Source organism: Agelaius phoeniceus, chromosome 7 (genome assembly GCF_051311805.1).
Source record: "Agelaius phoeniceus isolate bAgePho1 chromosome 7, bAgePho1.hap1, whole genome shotgun sequence".
Taxonomy (NCBI): domain Eukaryota; kingdom Metazoa; phylum Chordata; class Aves; order Passeriformes; family Icteridae; genus Agelaius; species Agelaius phoeniceus.
In genome coordinates, this window is record NC_135271.1 from 30398343 (window position 1) to 30412359 (window position 14017).

General features: G+C 40.4%; 1 protein-coding gene and 1 long non-coding RNA gene across 5 annotated transcripts in view; both read right to left on the minus strand.

Moving 5' to 3' along the window:
* The window catches only part of RAPGEF4 (Rap guanine nucleotide exchange factor 4), a 141566-nt gene extending 135700 nt beyond the window's left edge, over positions 1–5866 (minus strand). Inside the window, exon 1 of one of the 3 annotated variants that reach the window (XM_077181398.1) lies at positions 5553–5866. In XM_077181398.1, the coding sequence (XP_077037513.1) occupies positions 5553–5617 (65 nt within the window). In that variant the 5' untranslated portion in view covers positions 5618–5866. The remainder of the gene's footprint in view (positions 1–5552) is intronic. The other 2 variants (XM_054636579.2, XM_077181399.1) reach the window with 2 other exon arrangements.
* Positions 5867–10668: 4802 nt separating this feature from the next.
* Positions 10669–14017, minus strand: part of LOC143694518 (uncharacterized) — a 31567-nt gene continuing 28218 nt past the window's right edge. For both annotated transcript variants that reach the window (XR_013183067.1, XR_013183068.1), the window contains one exon: positions 10669–12752. This is a non-coding gene — a long non-coding RNA (uncharacterized LOC143694518). The remainder of the gene's footprint in view (positions 12753–14017) is intronic.

The following is a 14017-nucleotide window of genomic DNA, read 5'->3' on the forward strand; positions in this document are numbered from 1 at the left end:
AGTGTACTCATTTCTTTACATACCCTGATGCATCAATTGTGCATCCTTCCAAAAGATCAATTCTTAGATCTGCATATACAGTGGAATGGCAAAAGATGTATTTATTACCTGCTTAAATTCATAAAGATTTCTCTCAAGTTAAAAATACACTACCTGAACAATATAGATCTCATAGGAAATAGACTCTTTTCTATCTTCATTTGCTGTCTAGAAAGACAGAATAATTCAAGAGAAATCAAAATGCAGAATTATGTTCCTTCATTAGTGAGAATCTGTATATATTACAGATGCTTTGTAATCAAGATGTGACTAAATTTTATTGAATTTAACCTCCAAATTTCATAAACATCAACTGGAGCTCAGGACAGTTAAAATTCCATTTGACAGAAGTAAATTCAGATGAAATTACATTAACCAGCACTGCAGCTTCATAATAAACATTAAAAGCACTTTAATATGAAGACAGACTCTGAGATACACTGCAATTGAAATCTGTAATTGAACAATATGCAAGTGATGATATCCCTCGATTCAAACTCTGGCCACCACTATTCACCAATAACACCATGCCAAATGCACCTTTCCCGGTTTAGGATCTGCATTGTAACAGCTAGTGAAAATTTAAAATTTACAGCAATAATGAAATAAGTTTTACAGATTTACATTTGCATGCATTTTGACAACTGACAAATTCAAAGATGAAAGAGAAAGTCAGTTCAGGAAACATTCATGGATATTGATAAAGCAGCAGAAATAGTAACTAATCATGCCAAATACAGAGCAGAAAATACAGCACTAAGGAAGTATCATTAGAATGATAAGCTTTGTTAAATGCAGCAAATTGTAAGATGCAGACAAAAACAGATGTCGTGCTAGATAAGAAAAATACTTGTATTTGGAAAATATCTGGTGAACACCTGACTTTGAGGGCACAATTTCAATTAGCTGGTTTGTCGGTTTTTTTATTCCTTTGCTGGGATATGGAGTTTTTTTATAAAATAAATTTAATCTGCTTCAAGTATAGGATTTTACAGGATTTTGCAGATCAAATCCTAACAACATGTCAGAAAGAACTCAGGCAATGAGAGTTTAAACATGTTTCCAGTATCATCTGATGAAAGAGAAAACCTATAGGTGCACGTGTAGCATACCAATCCTGCAGCCACTTCACAAGACTACCAACTAAATTTGAATGTGTCATGTCCTAACTGTCCAATGCGCACATACTGCCTTTCTCTGCTGGGCTATGACAATGTTTACACAATGCTGGGGTAATCACTTTCTCTTCCTCTTAATACCAGTCCATGGCACAAGTGTGTAACTTACTGCAACCACATGAAACAAATGGAAGCCAATACTGCAAATGTGGAAACCAGAGAGCAAAAATAAAACAGCTTATTTAAAATACAACTCCAGTTCTCACTAGGATTTAATCTGAATTCACATATTTGATGAAATGCACAGACCTACAAACAATTATTTTGGTTTTTCTAAGAAAACATGGAAAGGAAAAGGCTTTTTTATTATTCATCAAAGACTGCACCTTTGCACTGAACTAGAAAATGAGGTGCATGATGTGGAAAGATAAATTTGTTACTCATCGCTCTCAGAAGACTGCACCCTCACAGGAGTGCTGGAAAGCACTTGGGCTGTGTCTGTACAGCTCTGAGTTTCCACATCCACTGCAGTGCCTTCTGCTGCTATATCCCCACACAGACTTGATCCAAGCATATAGCAGCTTAGTCACACAGCACACAGAGAGAAAACACGAAGCACACAAGCCAACCGGAACTGCAGTGTATATCCATGATTTTGTTCAGATGCAAACTATGAAAATGGGGATAAACCTATGGATTTGTTACAAATAAAAAGGGAGGAATTTATATAGAAGACAGTATAAGTTTTACCAATTGCAAAAATATTTTTTAAAATAAAACAGCATCATAATGCAACTGTATTCATAATATTGCCTGATTATAAATTATATCCCATTATCTTTGACATAACTAAAGGTTATAGAGGATGACAAGCATTTTCACTATTTATTCTACAACAATTCTCTCAGAATATCAATTCTTTATTCTAGCCTATATTTATGCTCAGAAGGGATCCCTTGTTTACTACTAAGCAAACAAAGCCTGCATCTCAAATACATGTTACACTAAACTAAAAAACCAAATCCTGATTCAAATATGCTGCTGTTATGTAGCTTCAATCTGAATTTGCATTCAAATCTGTGGGAGGAACAGGTCTGAGATACTACCCAGTACACATTATTTCAGATTTTTTAAACATAAATGATGCAAGACTAACAAGGATGACAAGGTTATAAAGGCTCAGTCTGTACCAGAAGTCCTTGAAAAGCCCATTCCTACTTAAATAATTTAGAAGTCATTAGGCAAAGACCATAACATTCTTAGCACAACAGGCCAGTGAAGTTACATGCTTTGCCCTGTGATCCACTCCTCCAGTCTGTTAAGGCACTGAAGGTTACATTTAATTCAGAGAAAAACACCAGATACCATAGCCAGGTATGAAATCCTGGGATCTCTAGCAGTTGTGCATGCTGTACATCCCTAAAAGCTTGCATCTGAATCCAATTAAAACTAGTAACTGAATTCATAAATTTAAAGAATTAATCTGAATTCATAGATTTAGAGAAATAATAGTTATATATATATATATACACTGTGTATACCATTCAGTAAAGATATGTCAACATGGAAATTTCAGATGGTCAGATGGTTTTTGGTGTGAAAGAACACATGAGAATAGAGAAGACATTCTTCCCAAGTTAACTGTACACACATGCATAAATCAGTGACCCTTTTTAAATTATGTGCAGAGCAGACACACAGAAAAGTGCTAAGATTAGAAGGGTACTTCTGCTGACTAAGAAATCAGCATAAAGCAACTATTACTTCAAATGTAAAAGGACTGGTTTCCTCAAGAGAAAAATTATTCATATCTCCAGGTATAACCAGGATGTACAGTTGCTCACTGCTGATCCTCCCTCTCTCCTGCAAAAATTAAATATTCTTGATAGAGCACAGTGTTCTGAAATTTTCCTTACCTTTACACTTATAACTTTATATATAAATACTGCCCCAGGTATTTGATTTTTAAGTGTGGATCTTTGACTTTTGTGGCCAGTAACTACATATGGAAGCCACACAGACAAAGCACCAGTAGTCCCAGCCTACAGTACCCTACAAAGTAATAACATTTCTCCTGTAAAAGTTTTGGCAGTGCTTCATTTTTATATGTGCTCTAATTTTAAATGTTAGTAGTTCCACTTTGACACATGATTTGGGGAAAAACCTGAAGAACAAATACAAAATACATTAATTTCTATACATGATGTATTTTGCTATTTCCATTTTGAATTTTTTTTCCACGTGATTATACTGGATAATCCATATTACATGTTATTTTAATTGTCTTTGTTGAGGGTCACTTAACATTCTAAAGCATATCAGGTTTAGAACTGTTTCTCTCCTGGAAATATATTCATTGACTAAAAACTCTATTTATTATTTAGTAAAGACACATGGTACTCTATAGAGAATCTACTCATTAAATGATCCCATATTCACAGAATTCACACTTGGGATAGAAAATGCTATACAATTTTCATAAGGTTTAAAATACATAGACATTTATAATAATTCAAATTACTACATTAGTAAGATTATCCATAGAAAATAAATACACTTTAGAAACACAAGTGTGTAAGTTAATTAAAAACACTTTATCTGTGGTTTTAGGTGGAAAAACAGAATAAAATGCATAAGTGTACTTCCTATGATCAAAAAGCAGAGACCAGAAAAAAACCTACAATTGTTCATGTTATGGGTTTCTCCTACATATAGACTGCCTTCTGGGAAAGGGTAGATTCTTAAGAGCACTTGGAACTGATTCTTTCCACTCCATAAATTGGTGCTACTAGCTTACTCTAAGTAACAAAAAGTGAAAGGAAAGTTTCACCTTAATAGCTCTAATGAAATTTGTGGTACAGAAAGGGTCAGCTTATTAATTATGACAGAGAGATTTCTAAATTAAAACTAATTTCTAACATATGTTTACTAAATACATTGTCTGCTCCCCAAGGCTACGTACTTCATTAAGCCCTGATTTTGAGTTCACAGTTTGAATCTCAGAGTGTATTGAATGTAGGAAAACAGAAACGAAAGGATCATCAATCTAGAAGTACTGGGACCCATTCTCTCCTTCACATCTGCTCAACGTCAGTTTACAGAGAGGCCTCACTTTGGCTCTTAGCTAGATTACCATCAACAGTTCTGTTTGTATTTACTTTACGAGAGCTTTCAACGTTTATAAACATTATTTGATCTCTAAGAGGTCACATGGTACAGAGGAGGATCAGTGTCTGTGGTAGGTGTCTAGAGCGTCTAACCCAGAAGTTCCATTAACTTACAGTTTGCTACCTGGACTGTTAAGGAAAACCTAAGTAAGTGCAGTCCTACAAGACTAAGAGTTACCTGAAAAGGGGAGAAACTATGAGAAGGGGAAGGTCCCCTCTATGTGCACAAAGGGTTCTCGCCACAGCATAGCCCCAAATGATGCCACCGGTCAAAAGCTGGCTCAGGATGCTCAGCTAACTGCCATGCACCACGTAAGGGAATGCTCTCTGATAGCTTTCTTTTGAGCTCCTTAGGAATCCATGGTCTGCATTTTTGTTAACTAAATTCCTAGATCACAGGAGACACAGTGAGTGTTCAGCCATTAAATGACTTCTGAACTAATCCAAGAATCAAAGCTATGAATACAGCAAAGGGCGTTCAAACCACCCGCCACGCGACCCGACATTGCGAGACTTTGGGCTGCAGCACCCGAGAGAAAGCACTGCAGAGAATTTTTAACGTTACTTTTTTAATAATAATAATTTGCCCGTATTTTTGGCAGCGCGCACACCAGCTCTGAGCACACGTCAGCCAACCGTGCCTGCCGCCCACGCGGTGCCGCCGCCCGCCTGCACCTGACCCGCAGCCCGGGGACAACCGCGGGCCCCGGGGCGTCGCAGCGGGGACGAGAGGGACTCGTCCTTCCCCGTCCGCCCTGCGACGGTGCTGGGCGGGGGCTGTGCGGCCGCTGCGGGAGCGGGGCCGGTGTGCCGAGCGGAGGGGAGGCAGCGGCTGGGGCGCCGTGGGGGCAGGTGAGGGCGGACGAGGGCCGAATGCAGCGGGTCTGCCATGGCCGATACGGCAGGGGGCCCCCGGCTGGCAGCCCCAGGCCCTCTCCCCGCCCCAGAGCTCCCCCTCCTCCACCACGTGCTGTATCTTCCCGGCGGGGAGCAGCAATCCTATGGGGACTGCCTGTCCCCTCCGCTGCCCGGAGTATTTCTAGTCCTCATCCTTGCCCGCAGCCCTGGCTTCCCCCAGGCGTTTTCCTTCCCACCTGCACACTCCTTATGTAAGGCAGGATCTGATGGAGAGCGGGGATGGGGGTGTCAGCGCAGACACATACACACATACATACACACGCATACACACAGCATCCCTCCGCAGCGGCTCCTGGGAAGATGCCGATACCTTTTATCCAGGCACGCGATCCACTCGCCGGAGGACGAGGAATGGGAGGCGTGAGCGGCGACCATGTTGGACCGGGATCAGGTTGCCGTGCACCCGGCTGGCGGCGGCTCTCCCCGCCCGCGCGCCGGTCGGTCGGTCCGTCCGTTCCGTCCGTCCTCGCTCCCTCCCTGCGCGCACGGCGCGATGGGCTCGCCCAGGCCCCGCCGCAGCGGCCGAGCGGGTCCGCCCGCCGCCCTCACGGGTTCCGACCTGCGGCCGCCGAGCTACCCGGCCCTGCTTCAGCGCAGCCGGCAGGGAGCGGCCCGGGGAGGGGGCGGAAAGAAGTCACTCCCCTTCTAAAAGGTGGTGTCCCCCTCCGGCTTCCCTGAGCTCCTCAGTGCCCACACCTGAACCCGGCTTAGTGATCCCTCCCCTTGCTTCACCTTGGCTTGGTTTCAATTGGAGGGGTAACACGAGCGTTGTAATTGCAATAAGCAGCTCAGGAGTATTTCATCGGCGTTCCAGAGCACTGTGTGTCTGTCCCGTCCCCCCGCCCCCAGCAATAAACGCATGTGGGTGAGTGAAAGGAAGGTGCAGTCCGCATTTCAGGGTTTTTCCTGGACCCTTCCTCCAGTCTGCTGTCATCTCCCATGAAACTGTGTGCTAAACTCTCATTTCTTGTGCGTGAAAAATGAGCTGGGCAGCACCTGTGAAGAGGATTTGGCACTTGGAAGGAGCCCAACACATAGCATGAGAAGGGTGAGTCAAGTGTACAGTGAAACACGCCCACACCCTTCTGTTGTGTGTGTGTGGCCTGCAAGGTGCAGGGCTTTTAATGATACTCATGTGGATATGATTTTAAAACTGATGATGAAAGGAAGGAAGAACAGCAGTTCTCTCTGCTTTGCAAATTCTACGTTAAATATTTCATATGGAATATTTTCTATAAATTGTTTCAGGTTCTAGATAGTATCTTCCAAGTAATCAGTTTATGAGCTTTATGGACCATGAGCTTCCACTTATAGTCAACACAAATTGCCTTGAGTACCTTTTGAGAAGGGTAGGAGGCTATACGAATCTCAGCGGGTTACAGGTAGCTGATAGGACAGTAAAACTCAAAGTGTGCCTTCCTTCAGGCTCTAAACTCCTCTCTGCTCTACGGTGTGGGGAAAAATGATTAATTCAAATGGTGAACATATGCCAGTGCCTGTCACATTTTTCCATGGGCTATGTTCTCTATCCTCTGTTGTAATTTCTTTGGTTGTCCCAAGTAATTTTTTTAAATACATGTGCTACTTCATATTTCACATCTGCCTTTTAGTTGGGTTGTCTTGCTGCCACAGTTTCTTTAGCACTTTAAAAGAAATAACTTTTAACATTGGGATACTGAACAGTATGATGAAAAATCTAAGGAAATATATCTAAAGATCCCTTTTGCTAAATGGATACAGCTAAGAAATTGGCATAGCAGAGGAGAATGCCACAAAAGGCAATTCTTTCCTTTTGCCTCAAAAAAAAAAAAAAAAAAAAAATTAAAGTACATGCCAGAGGAATAGAAGAGGCTTCCAGTCAGTGAGATCAAAGCTGCAGCTCTTCCTTTGCTATCGTCCATGGCTGGGGGGGGAGGGGGGGGAGGGGGGAAGAGAATCTTTTGCATCTAAGTAATCAATCTACTTGAGGAAAATCAATGCTATTCATTTCTCAATATGCAAGTGTTTGAGAGCCAGTAGAACCAGAGCTTGAAAGGTAAGGAGCTCTAAATTCTCAATCAAATTAATGATTACTAACACAGTGCGTACATGACAGATGAATCAATAAAACTCCCTAATTTTGTACTTCCGTTATAAAACATGAACATCCACCAGAGCCGCGCCCCGGCCCGGCCGCCAGAGGGCAGCCGAGCGGCGCCGCCTTCCTTCGGGAGCGGGGCCGGGGCTGGAGGCTGCTCGGAGCGATTCCCAGCACTGCTGCTTCTCAAAACCCACGTCGGGGCCGTGACCCTGCCCTTGGCCCAGCAAGGGTCCTGCCCTGGGACAGCCCTCTGTAGTTAGCAGTACTTCGGTTTCCAAGGAACGCAGTGCGCGTCGGCAAAAAGGGGATGCTGCTCACGTGCTTGGCTGTGGGCAGACACCAGTCAAAGATGAATATCTTTTTGTGGAGTAACCATTAAAAGAGACTTTAATACTTCGTGGATTGTCTAAGTTAGACATGCCCAGAGTGAGCCAGGAACCTTGCCTGCATCCATACTTCATTCGGAAGTGTCCCAATTAGAGAACAGTTAGAGCAAGACAGCCAAAATTAACTCTGGCATTTGTGTTATGAGTAATCATGTAGCTTTCTAATTAAGACACCAGTGAAACTTCTCGGAGAAACTTAGACAGCAAGGAATAAATATTTGAGTAGTTCAGATACCAGCCTGTGTCAACCAAAGAGTCTCCAAACTGCACAGAAATGTCACAAGCTCCTGACTATTGAAATCAGAAATCCCTGACCCCAGGACAGTCCATGTTCTCTTGAAATGAAAACTACCAAATAAGTATCATATATCTCACATGACAAGTCAAATAGAATACAGATTATCCTGTGACTCTTAAGAATTCAGACCATAACAAGCCTAGGAAACATAATTTCAGAGTACTGGCCTTATGTTAATGGGGTCAAGTGCCCACTCCCTTGTGAGAACATATACTAGAATGAAAATGCTAAAGCACACTTCATTAGTTTATACCCTGTACCTCCTCCTGCTACCTCACAGTGCTCATTCCTAAGCTATACACTTGTATGAAAAAATATTATTAAAAAATGTATTTGAGATTTAGTTTTTCCTTATTGAACAGAAGGCTAATGGGACTTTTTAGAATCTGAGACGTGATTATGCAGCCAAAAAATTAAAATGGCAGCTGCTTTCAAAGGAGATTGCTGCTGAGAAATGGAGAATTGCCAGCTGAGGTATGTGAAAGATCAGTTGGCCTTTTAAGTTCCCACAGTTTAGGAAGGAGTTACAGAGCCATGCTCTTAAGAACCCCTTAAACCATAGAAAACAAAAAATCAGCCAGCCTGCAAGTTATGCCATGCCTGTAAGAATAAGAGTTCAAATGTGTAGGGTCCAAACTGCTGTTTGCATTATGGGACATAAGGCAAATCATTCTGAATTTAGTACTTCTTCTATTTCTTTGCTTTTTCTGGCCAGTACAAATACTCATTCCCTCACTTTTACTCAAATGCAGCCAATGAGATCTTGCTTAAGTTTTCCAGAAAAAAATAAATTCTCTTCAATTAGAAATTTGCTGTAAAAAATATGAACCAAAATACTAAATCATAGTTGTTAGAGCTTGAAAAAAATTACTTATTGGGTTTATTAACATTACACAGTAATAGATTACAAAGGAGAGCTACTGTGGAAAACTCTTTATACCACTAATTATACCAAAAATTTCAAGGAGTTTCAAGTAACTGCAGTAATAATTTCACTGAAGCTGATTTTAAGCATGTTTTATATTGTTATATGGAAGCCAATTTAAATAGTAAAAGTCCAGAATGAGGCACATGAATTCTACTTCAAGCAAAGAAGTCTTGGGAGAAAGATGGAGACTGACAGGACTGTGATCCATATTTAGAATAGAGCAGTGCCACATTCAGTGTGGTTCGGGTTGTAGGAACCAAAATGGTTCAGTTGTGCACACACAGCACCTATGGGCTTCAGAGGAGTGATCAGCCTGTAGTGGAATAAAGACACAGAAACCTGCATGTGAGTTATTTTGGGATTTGTATGCTGTGAGGGCTGCAAAAGATGTGATGATGTACATTCTTTAAACCAATGCATGTATTAATAAAACTGCCCTGCAGAGCAACATAACAATTCTCCTCTTCTGTGCTAAGCAAAAAAACCAGCATACAATATCCTAGCAAGAGAGTTTCACAACAAGTAAGGACTTCCTTTCCTTCCTGCATCATTCTGTGTTCTGTCTTTTTCTTGTTCCAATTCTCCTCACTTACTCAGGATAACTCCCCAGTTAGTTCACAGGAAAGTCTATTGAAATAAATAAACAAGTTTTAACTTAGTCACGGGAGTATTGTCAAGAGTAATTAAGATTAGCTAATGAAATATAGTTCTCTGAAGATGCTATGCTTTAATGCATTTAATAAATGTTAATTTATCATTGCTTTATTATGGACACATCAGCATACTGTGTTAAAACAAAATTTTGTATGCAGAACCCAGGACAACATCAGGAATTTCAAGGTGATAAATATCAGGGAAATACTTTGCAGATGCCTTAGATACAAAGAGGCTCGGACTCAGACTGCACTATGACCCTTTTCAGTAAAATATTTGGGAGACAGTAGAACTTGGTGCCACACTAGAGCCACACACAGGGCAGACACATCAGTGCTTCTTAACAGACCCAAATCAGACTGATCAGCAGGGGCTGAATCACAGACGTGATGAAGAGGGTCTGGCTTTGTGCCCAGTCATAGGAATGGGATTCATGGAGTGCTAGGCTGGCTCTCCACATACCCACGAGAGCCTGACAGGTTATTTCAGCTCCTCACTGCCTGAAAGCAGCTGTGCTGCCTCTGGGCCTGACCCTACAAGTGTTCATTTAGAAGACAAAGCATGCACTTGGGGACTCCAGTGTGCCTTGTCCACACTGCATTGTCAGCTCAAATGTCTCGCTTTCTCTGGAACATGCTTACCATGGCTAACAGAATTAATTATTAGATTGTAATTATTCAGTCATTCTTTCACCCAAAGGACAAAAGCAGATGAAAGTTCTTCTTGTCTATATGTCTAGTTTCTTATTCCTTTATCCTTCCCTGCCAGCTTTGCTATATTTCATAGATTTTCATCAAAGGCTGAAAGAAAATGTGGTTCTGCTTACCTGCAGAGCCAGATGAGCATATTTTAACTGTTCAGGCCAAGTTTTATCTTCACAACTTGGTGTCAGTTCTCTCTGCTAGATACAGATAGATACACTTTAAGACACAAATCTGATTTCCAACATTGCTTGATCATTATGGGAAATTTACTCTTCCTGGTCTGTTCCCCATTTCTCCTAACTTCTCTTCAGTTCCAGAAGTCAAATGTATCTTTTTTTTTTTCTCAATTTGTTTTTGTATTGATGCATAGACACTTAAAAAACAAAGTTCTGATGAAATGTCAACACTCTGATGCAATGCTGAGATTCTTCTTTTTATTTCTGTATGTGTATTATTCATGAGATATGGGGCATAAAATCATTTGACTGCACTCTCTCAGAACTCCTTTGTGATAATTCACAAAACAACCTCTCAGTAGTAGACACTTTTATTTATGTGACTACCACACCTCCCCTTATAATTTGAGGTTCTCAAGGACAAAAGGAATGTGTTACTTCAATTCCAGGCAAATAAAATTCCTGTCATGTGGGTGAAAGGTGTTTTCAATACCCTTCCTTCTCTAGCTCCCAATGCCTTAGCTGTCACACTGATTCCTTGTTTGCAAAATTGAGAGCTGTAAAACATGTCACAAAATAAGCACTCCTAAAAAGCTCTGTGAATTAGTCCTATATAATTAAGACATGTAATTTAATTAGACTTTATATGAAATAATGACTTTTGATCTGCAGTGACTAAAGAAACAAGTCTTTTAATTATTTTCTGTAAATTCTTTCAGTAAAGAAGATACACTACTATGAGTACTATTCAGATCAAATTCAAAAATTATTCTGGTGCAAGTGATAATTTCAGAAATACATGCAAAGAAAGTCCAGGATGTTTAATAAGTCTGAGATTTCCTTTCTGCATGAGTGTTCTTTACTACTCTAAGAACAGGACTGTAGTTGGCATCCCAGAAGTGCTATAATGAAAGCATTCAGAGCTTTATATTTACTTCTACAATGCAATACAGTCTGCTATAGGTAAAGATCATGCATGACACACTTCTGCACTTGACAAGTCATTTATGTAGTAATTAATTGTGCAGCTTCATATACATTCAATGCAGCTATTCCATTCATCACAATACAGTAAACAAGTTAATTCTTTCTGCAACATTTGGTTCACAGGATTCCAGATTTAATTTTTCTAAGAGCCTGCTGGGGGCACCAACACATGCCCATAAAAATCAAATTATAATATTTGGCAAATGAAAAAAGAAAGACAAATTTAATAATTTATTTATATGTTATAAATTACATGGTACACCTCAGGTTATATGTAATGCTTATAGTCTTCTTTTCACAGCTTGGAAAATACACCTACAATGAATTTGCTTGCAGGCTATACTTGCAAATAATAACTCACACCAAGAATGACCTGAATAAAGCACAGGCATCTCTAGTAATGCATTCTGGCTGAGAAAAAAAAGGGTGAACCAATTAGCAAGTGAGAAAAGAAGCTGCCTTGACTGTGGGCTGCATCCTGGTTGGTACAGACAGCTGGCATTTGTTGGTTTAAAACCAGAGTGTTGAGTTGTGTAACAGGAAACCCAGCTACAGCAGCCACATAGTTGAATAGCAATTGTGAGGTGCTACTTCATGCACGTAAAAACAACAGGAGAAGACCTGTATGGATTAAAAATCTGTTAATGACACCACAGTAGCATAAACCAAATAATTCCCTAGTTTGAAGCAGGGGGGCTTTTTTCACATATAAGTTATATTTCACATATAAGTTATTGTTGTCCAGCAGAGACTGGACAACATATAGCAAACTTTTTACAGAAATTCTCTGTTTTCTTTGGTGTTCTCTTGTTTTCCTGATGAAAGAAAGACTCCACATTTCAGATGCTCCCTTGCCCCCTGAGAGTTGCAATGTTCAGCTGCCTAACAGCAGCACATTATCTTGAAGTGCCTATTTTTCTAATGCTTCATACATAGTGGAAGGATGGAAAGAATAGATAAACAAAAGCAAAGAATAAAGCAAATAAGAGGCCAGCACAAAAAGAGGGTAAGAGTTGAGCAGCAGACTGGAAAGAGATTGCTGGTGAGGAGTGCATTGACTTCAAATTTTTACAGCATCTCAGTTTCTTGAGGACTACGGAGAAGAATCTTACTGAGAAAATTTGATGCAGATAAAGAAATGAAATTAAGTTATCACCAAGAAAGTAACAAGAGAGAAAGACCTCTTAGACACTGAGCAGAAGAAGCTGGGCTCCCAGGAGCAGCCCAGAAATGCAGCACAGAAGTACCTCCTCATTGATGTAATGGGTCATCAACTACCTCGAACTTGGAAGTGTTCCTGAAAAGAGAAAGAAAAGTGACAATTGCCAAAAGTTTTTATTATCCTCACATAGCCACAACTTGCTTCTGACAAGGCAGGGTTTCATTGTTGCATTTCATTATTCAAAAAGAGCATATTAACATTTTTTGACATTTTGATTTTTGTGCTCTTGTTCTACTTCTAGTCAATGTAACCTGTTACATTATTCAACCACTTTTATAGTTAGGTTTTGTTGGTTTTTTTTTTCTCAAGTTCAGGTGGAATTCCCTGCACTTCAGTTTGTGAGTGCTGTCTATTGTTCTGTGTCTGAACGTGCCTAAGAGGAGTCTGGCTTCATCTTTAGCTCTAGCCTCTAAGTCCATCCTGCTGGGTTTTACTAGATTTTAGACTTCTCACTTTTAATGTTGTTCAGATACACATCATATATGACAAAAATACTAGCCAGCTTTTCCTACTGCATATGAATATTTCCTCTAGCAGCCTAGTGGGTGCCTCAGAGGGCTGGGATGGAAGAGGATCTCTGGGGACAGTTCACTCCAGGATTCCCTGTGATCATTTTGCTTTCCTGCAGGATGGGGATGGGCTAGTTCTCAGTGCAGCCCAGCAATACTGCCCTCAGAAAACCTTCCTGGCATGCTCACAGCCCTCACTGGATATTCAGAATATCCAACAGCCTTCAGGCTGTCACAATCCCCAGGCATGATTATATGATACAGCCCCATGATGAGGGCTAAAATTGATCAACCTATGAGCCATGTACTCATTAAAAAATGTTGTCACTCTTAGATATCTTTTAGAAGCACATGCACCCATTCTTCTCCTTTTTCTCCTTTAGCAGAGCTCTGGAAAGAGGAGTTCATAGAAGTACCTATGTTTGCTCTCCTTAGTAGTTTAGTCCCTCAAAATAGCTACACTTGTAAGCACACCTTTACAAAAAAAGTTTTTAAACAATGTGTTTTAAAGGTTTTAAGTGTTTTGCTACGTTTATTCCTTTTACACAACAACCTAGTAAGTTTCCTGGGGTGAAATCAATGTGGATCTGGGATAAAGATACTACAGGTCTTTCTGAATGATTCCAGGAAAACTCAAAAAAAGCAAAGCACTGATTCACTTATATTGTTGATCTTTTTCAGGTTTACTTACATAGAAAATTTTGGGTTTTGGGGTTTTGAGTGATGTGTGCTGTATAAGCACACATTGTCTGTGACTAACCAATCTCATTTCACTTTGGCAGAGGGACTGCTTTTCTCTAGGCTTTCTTCTCACTGGAAGAGATGATGTTG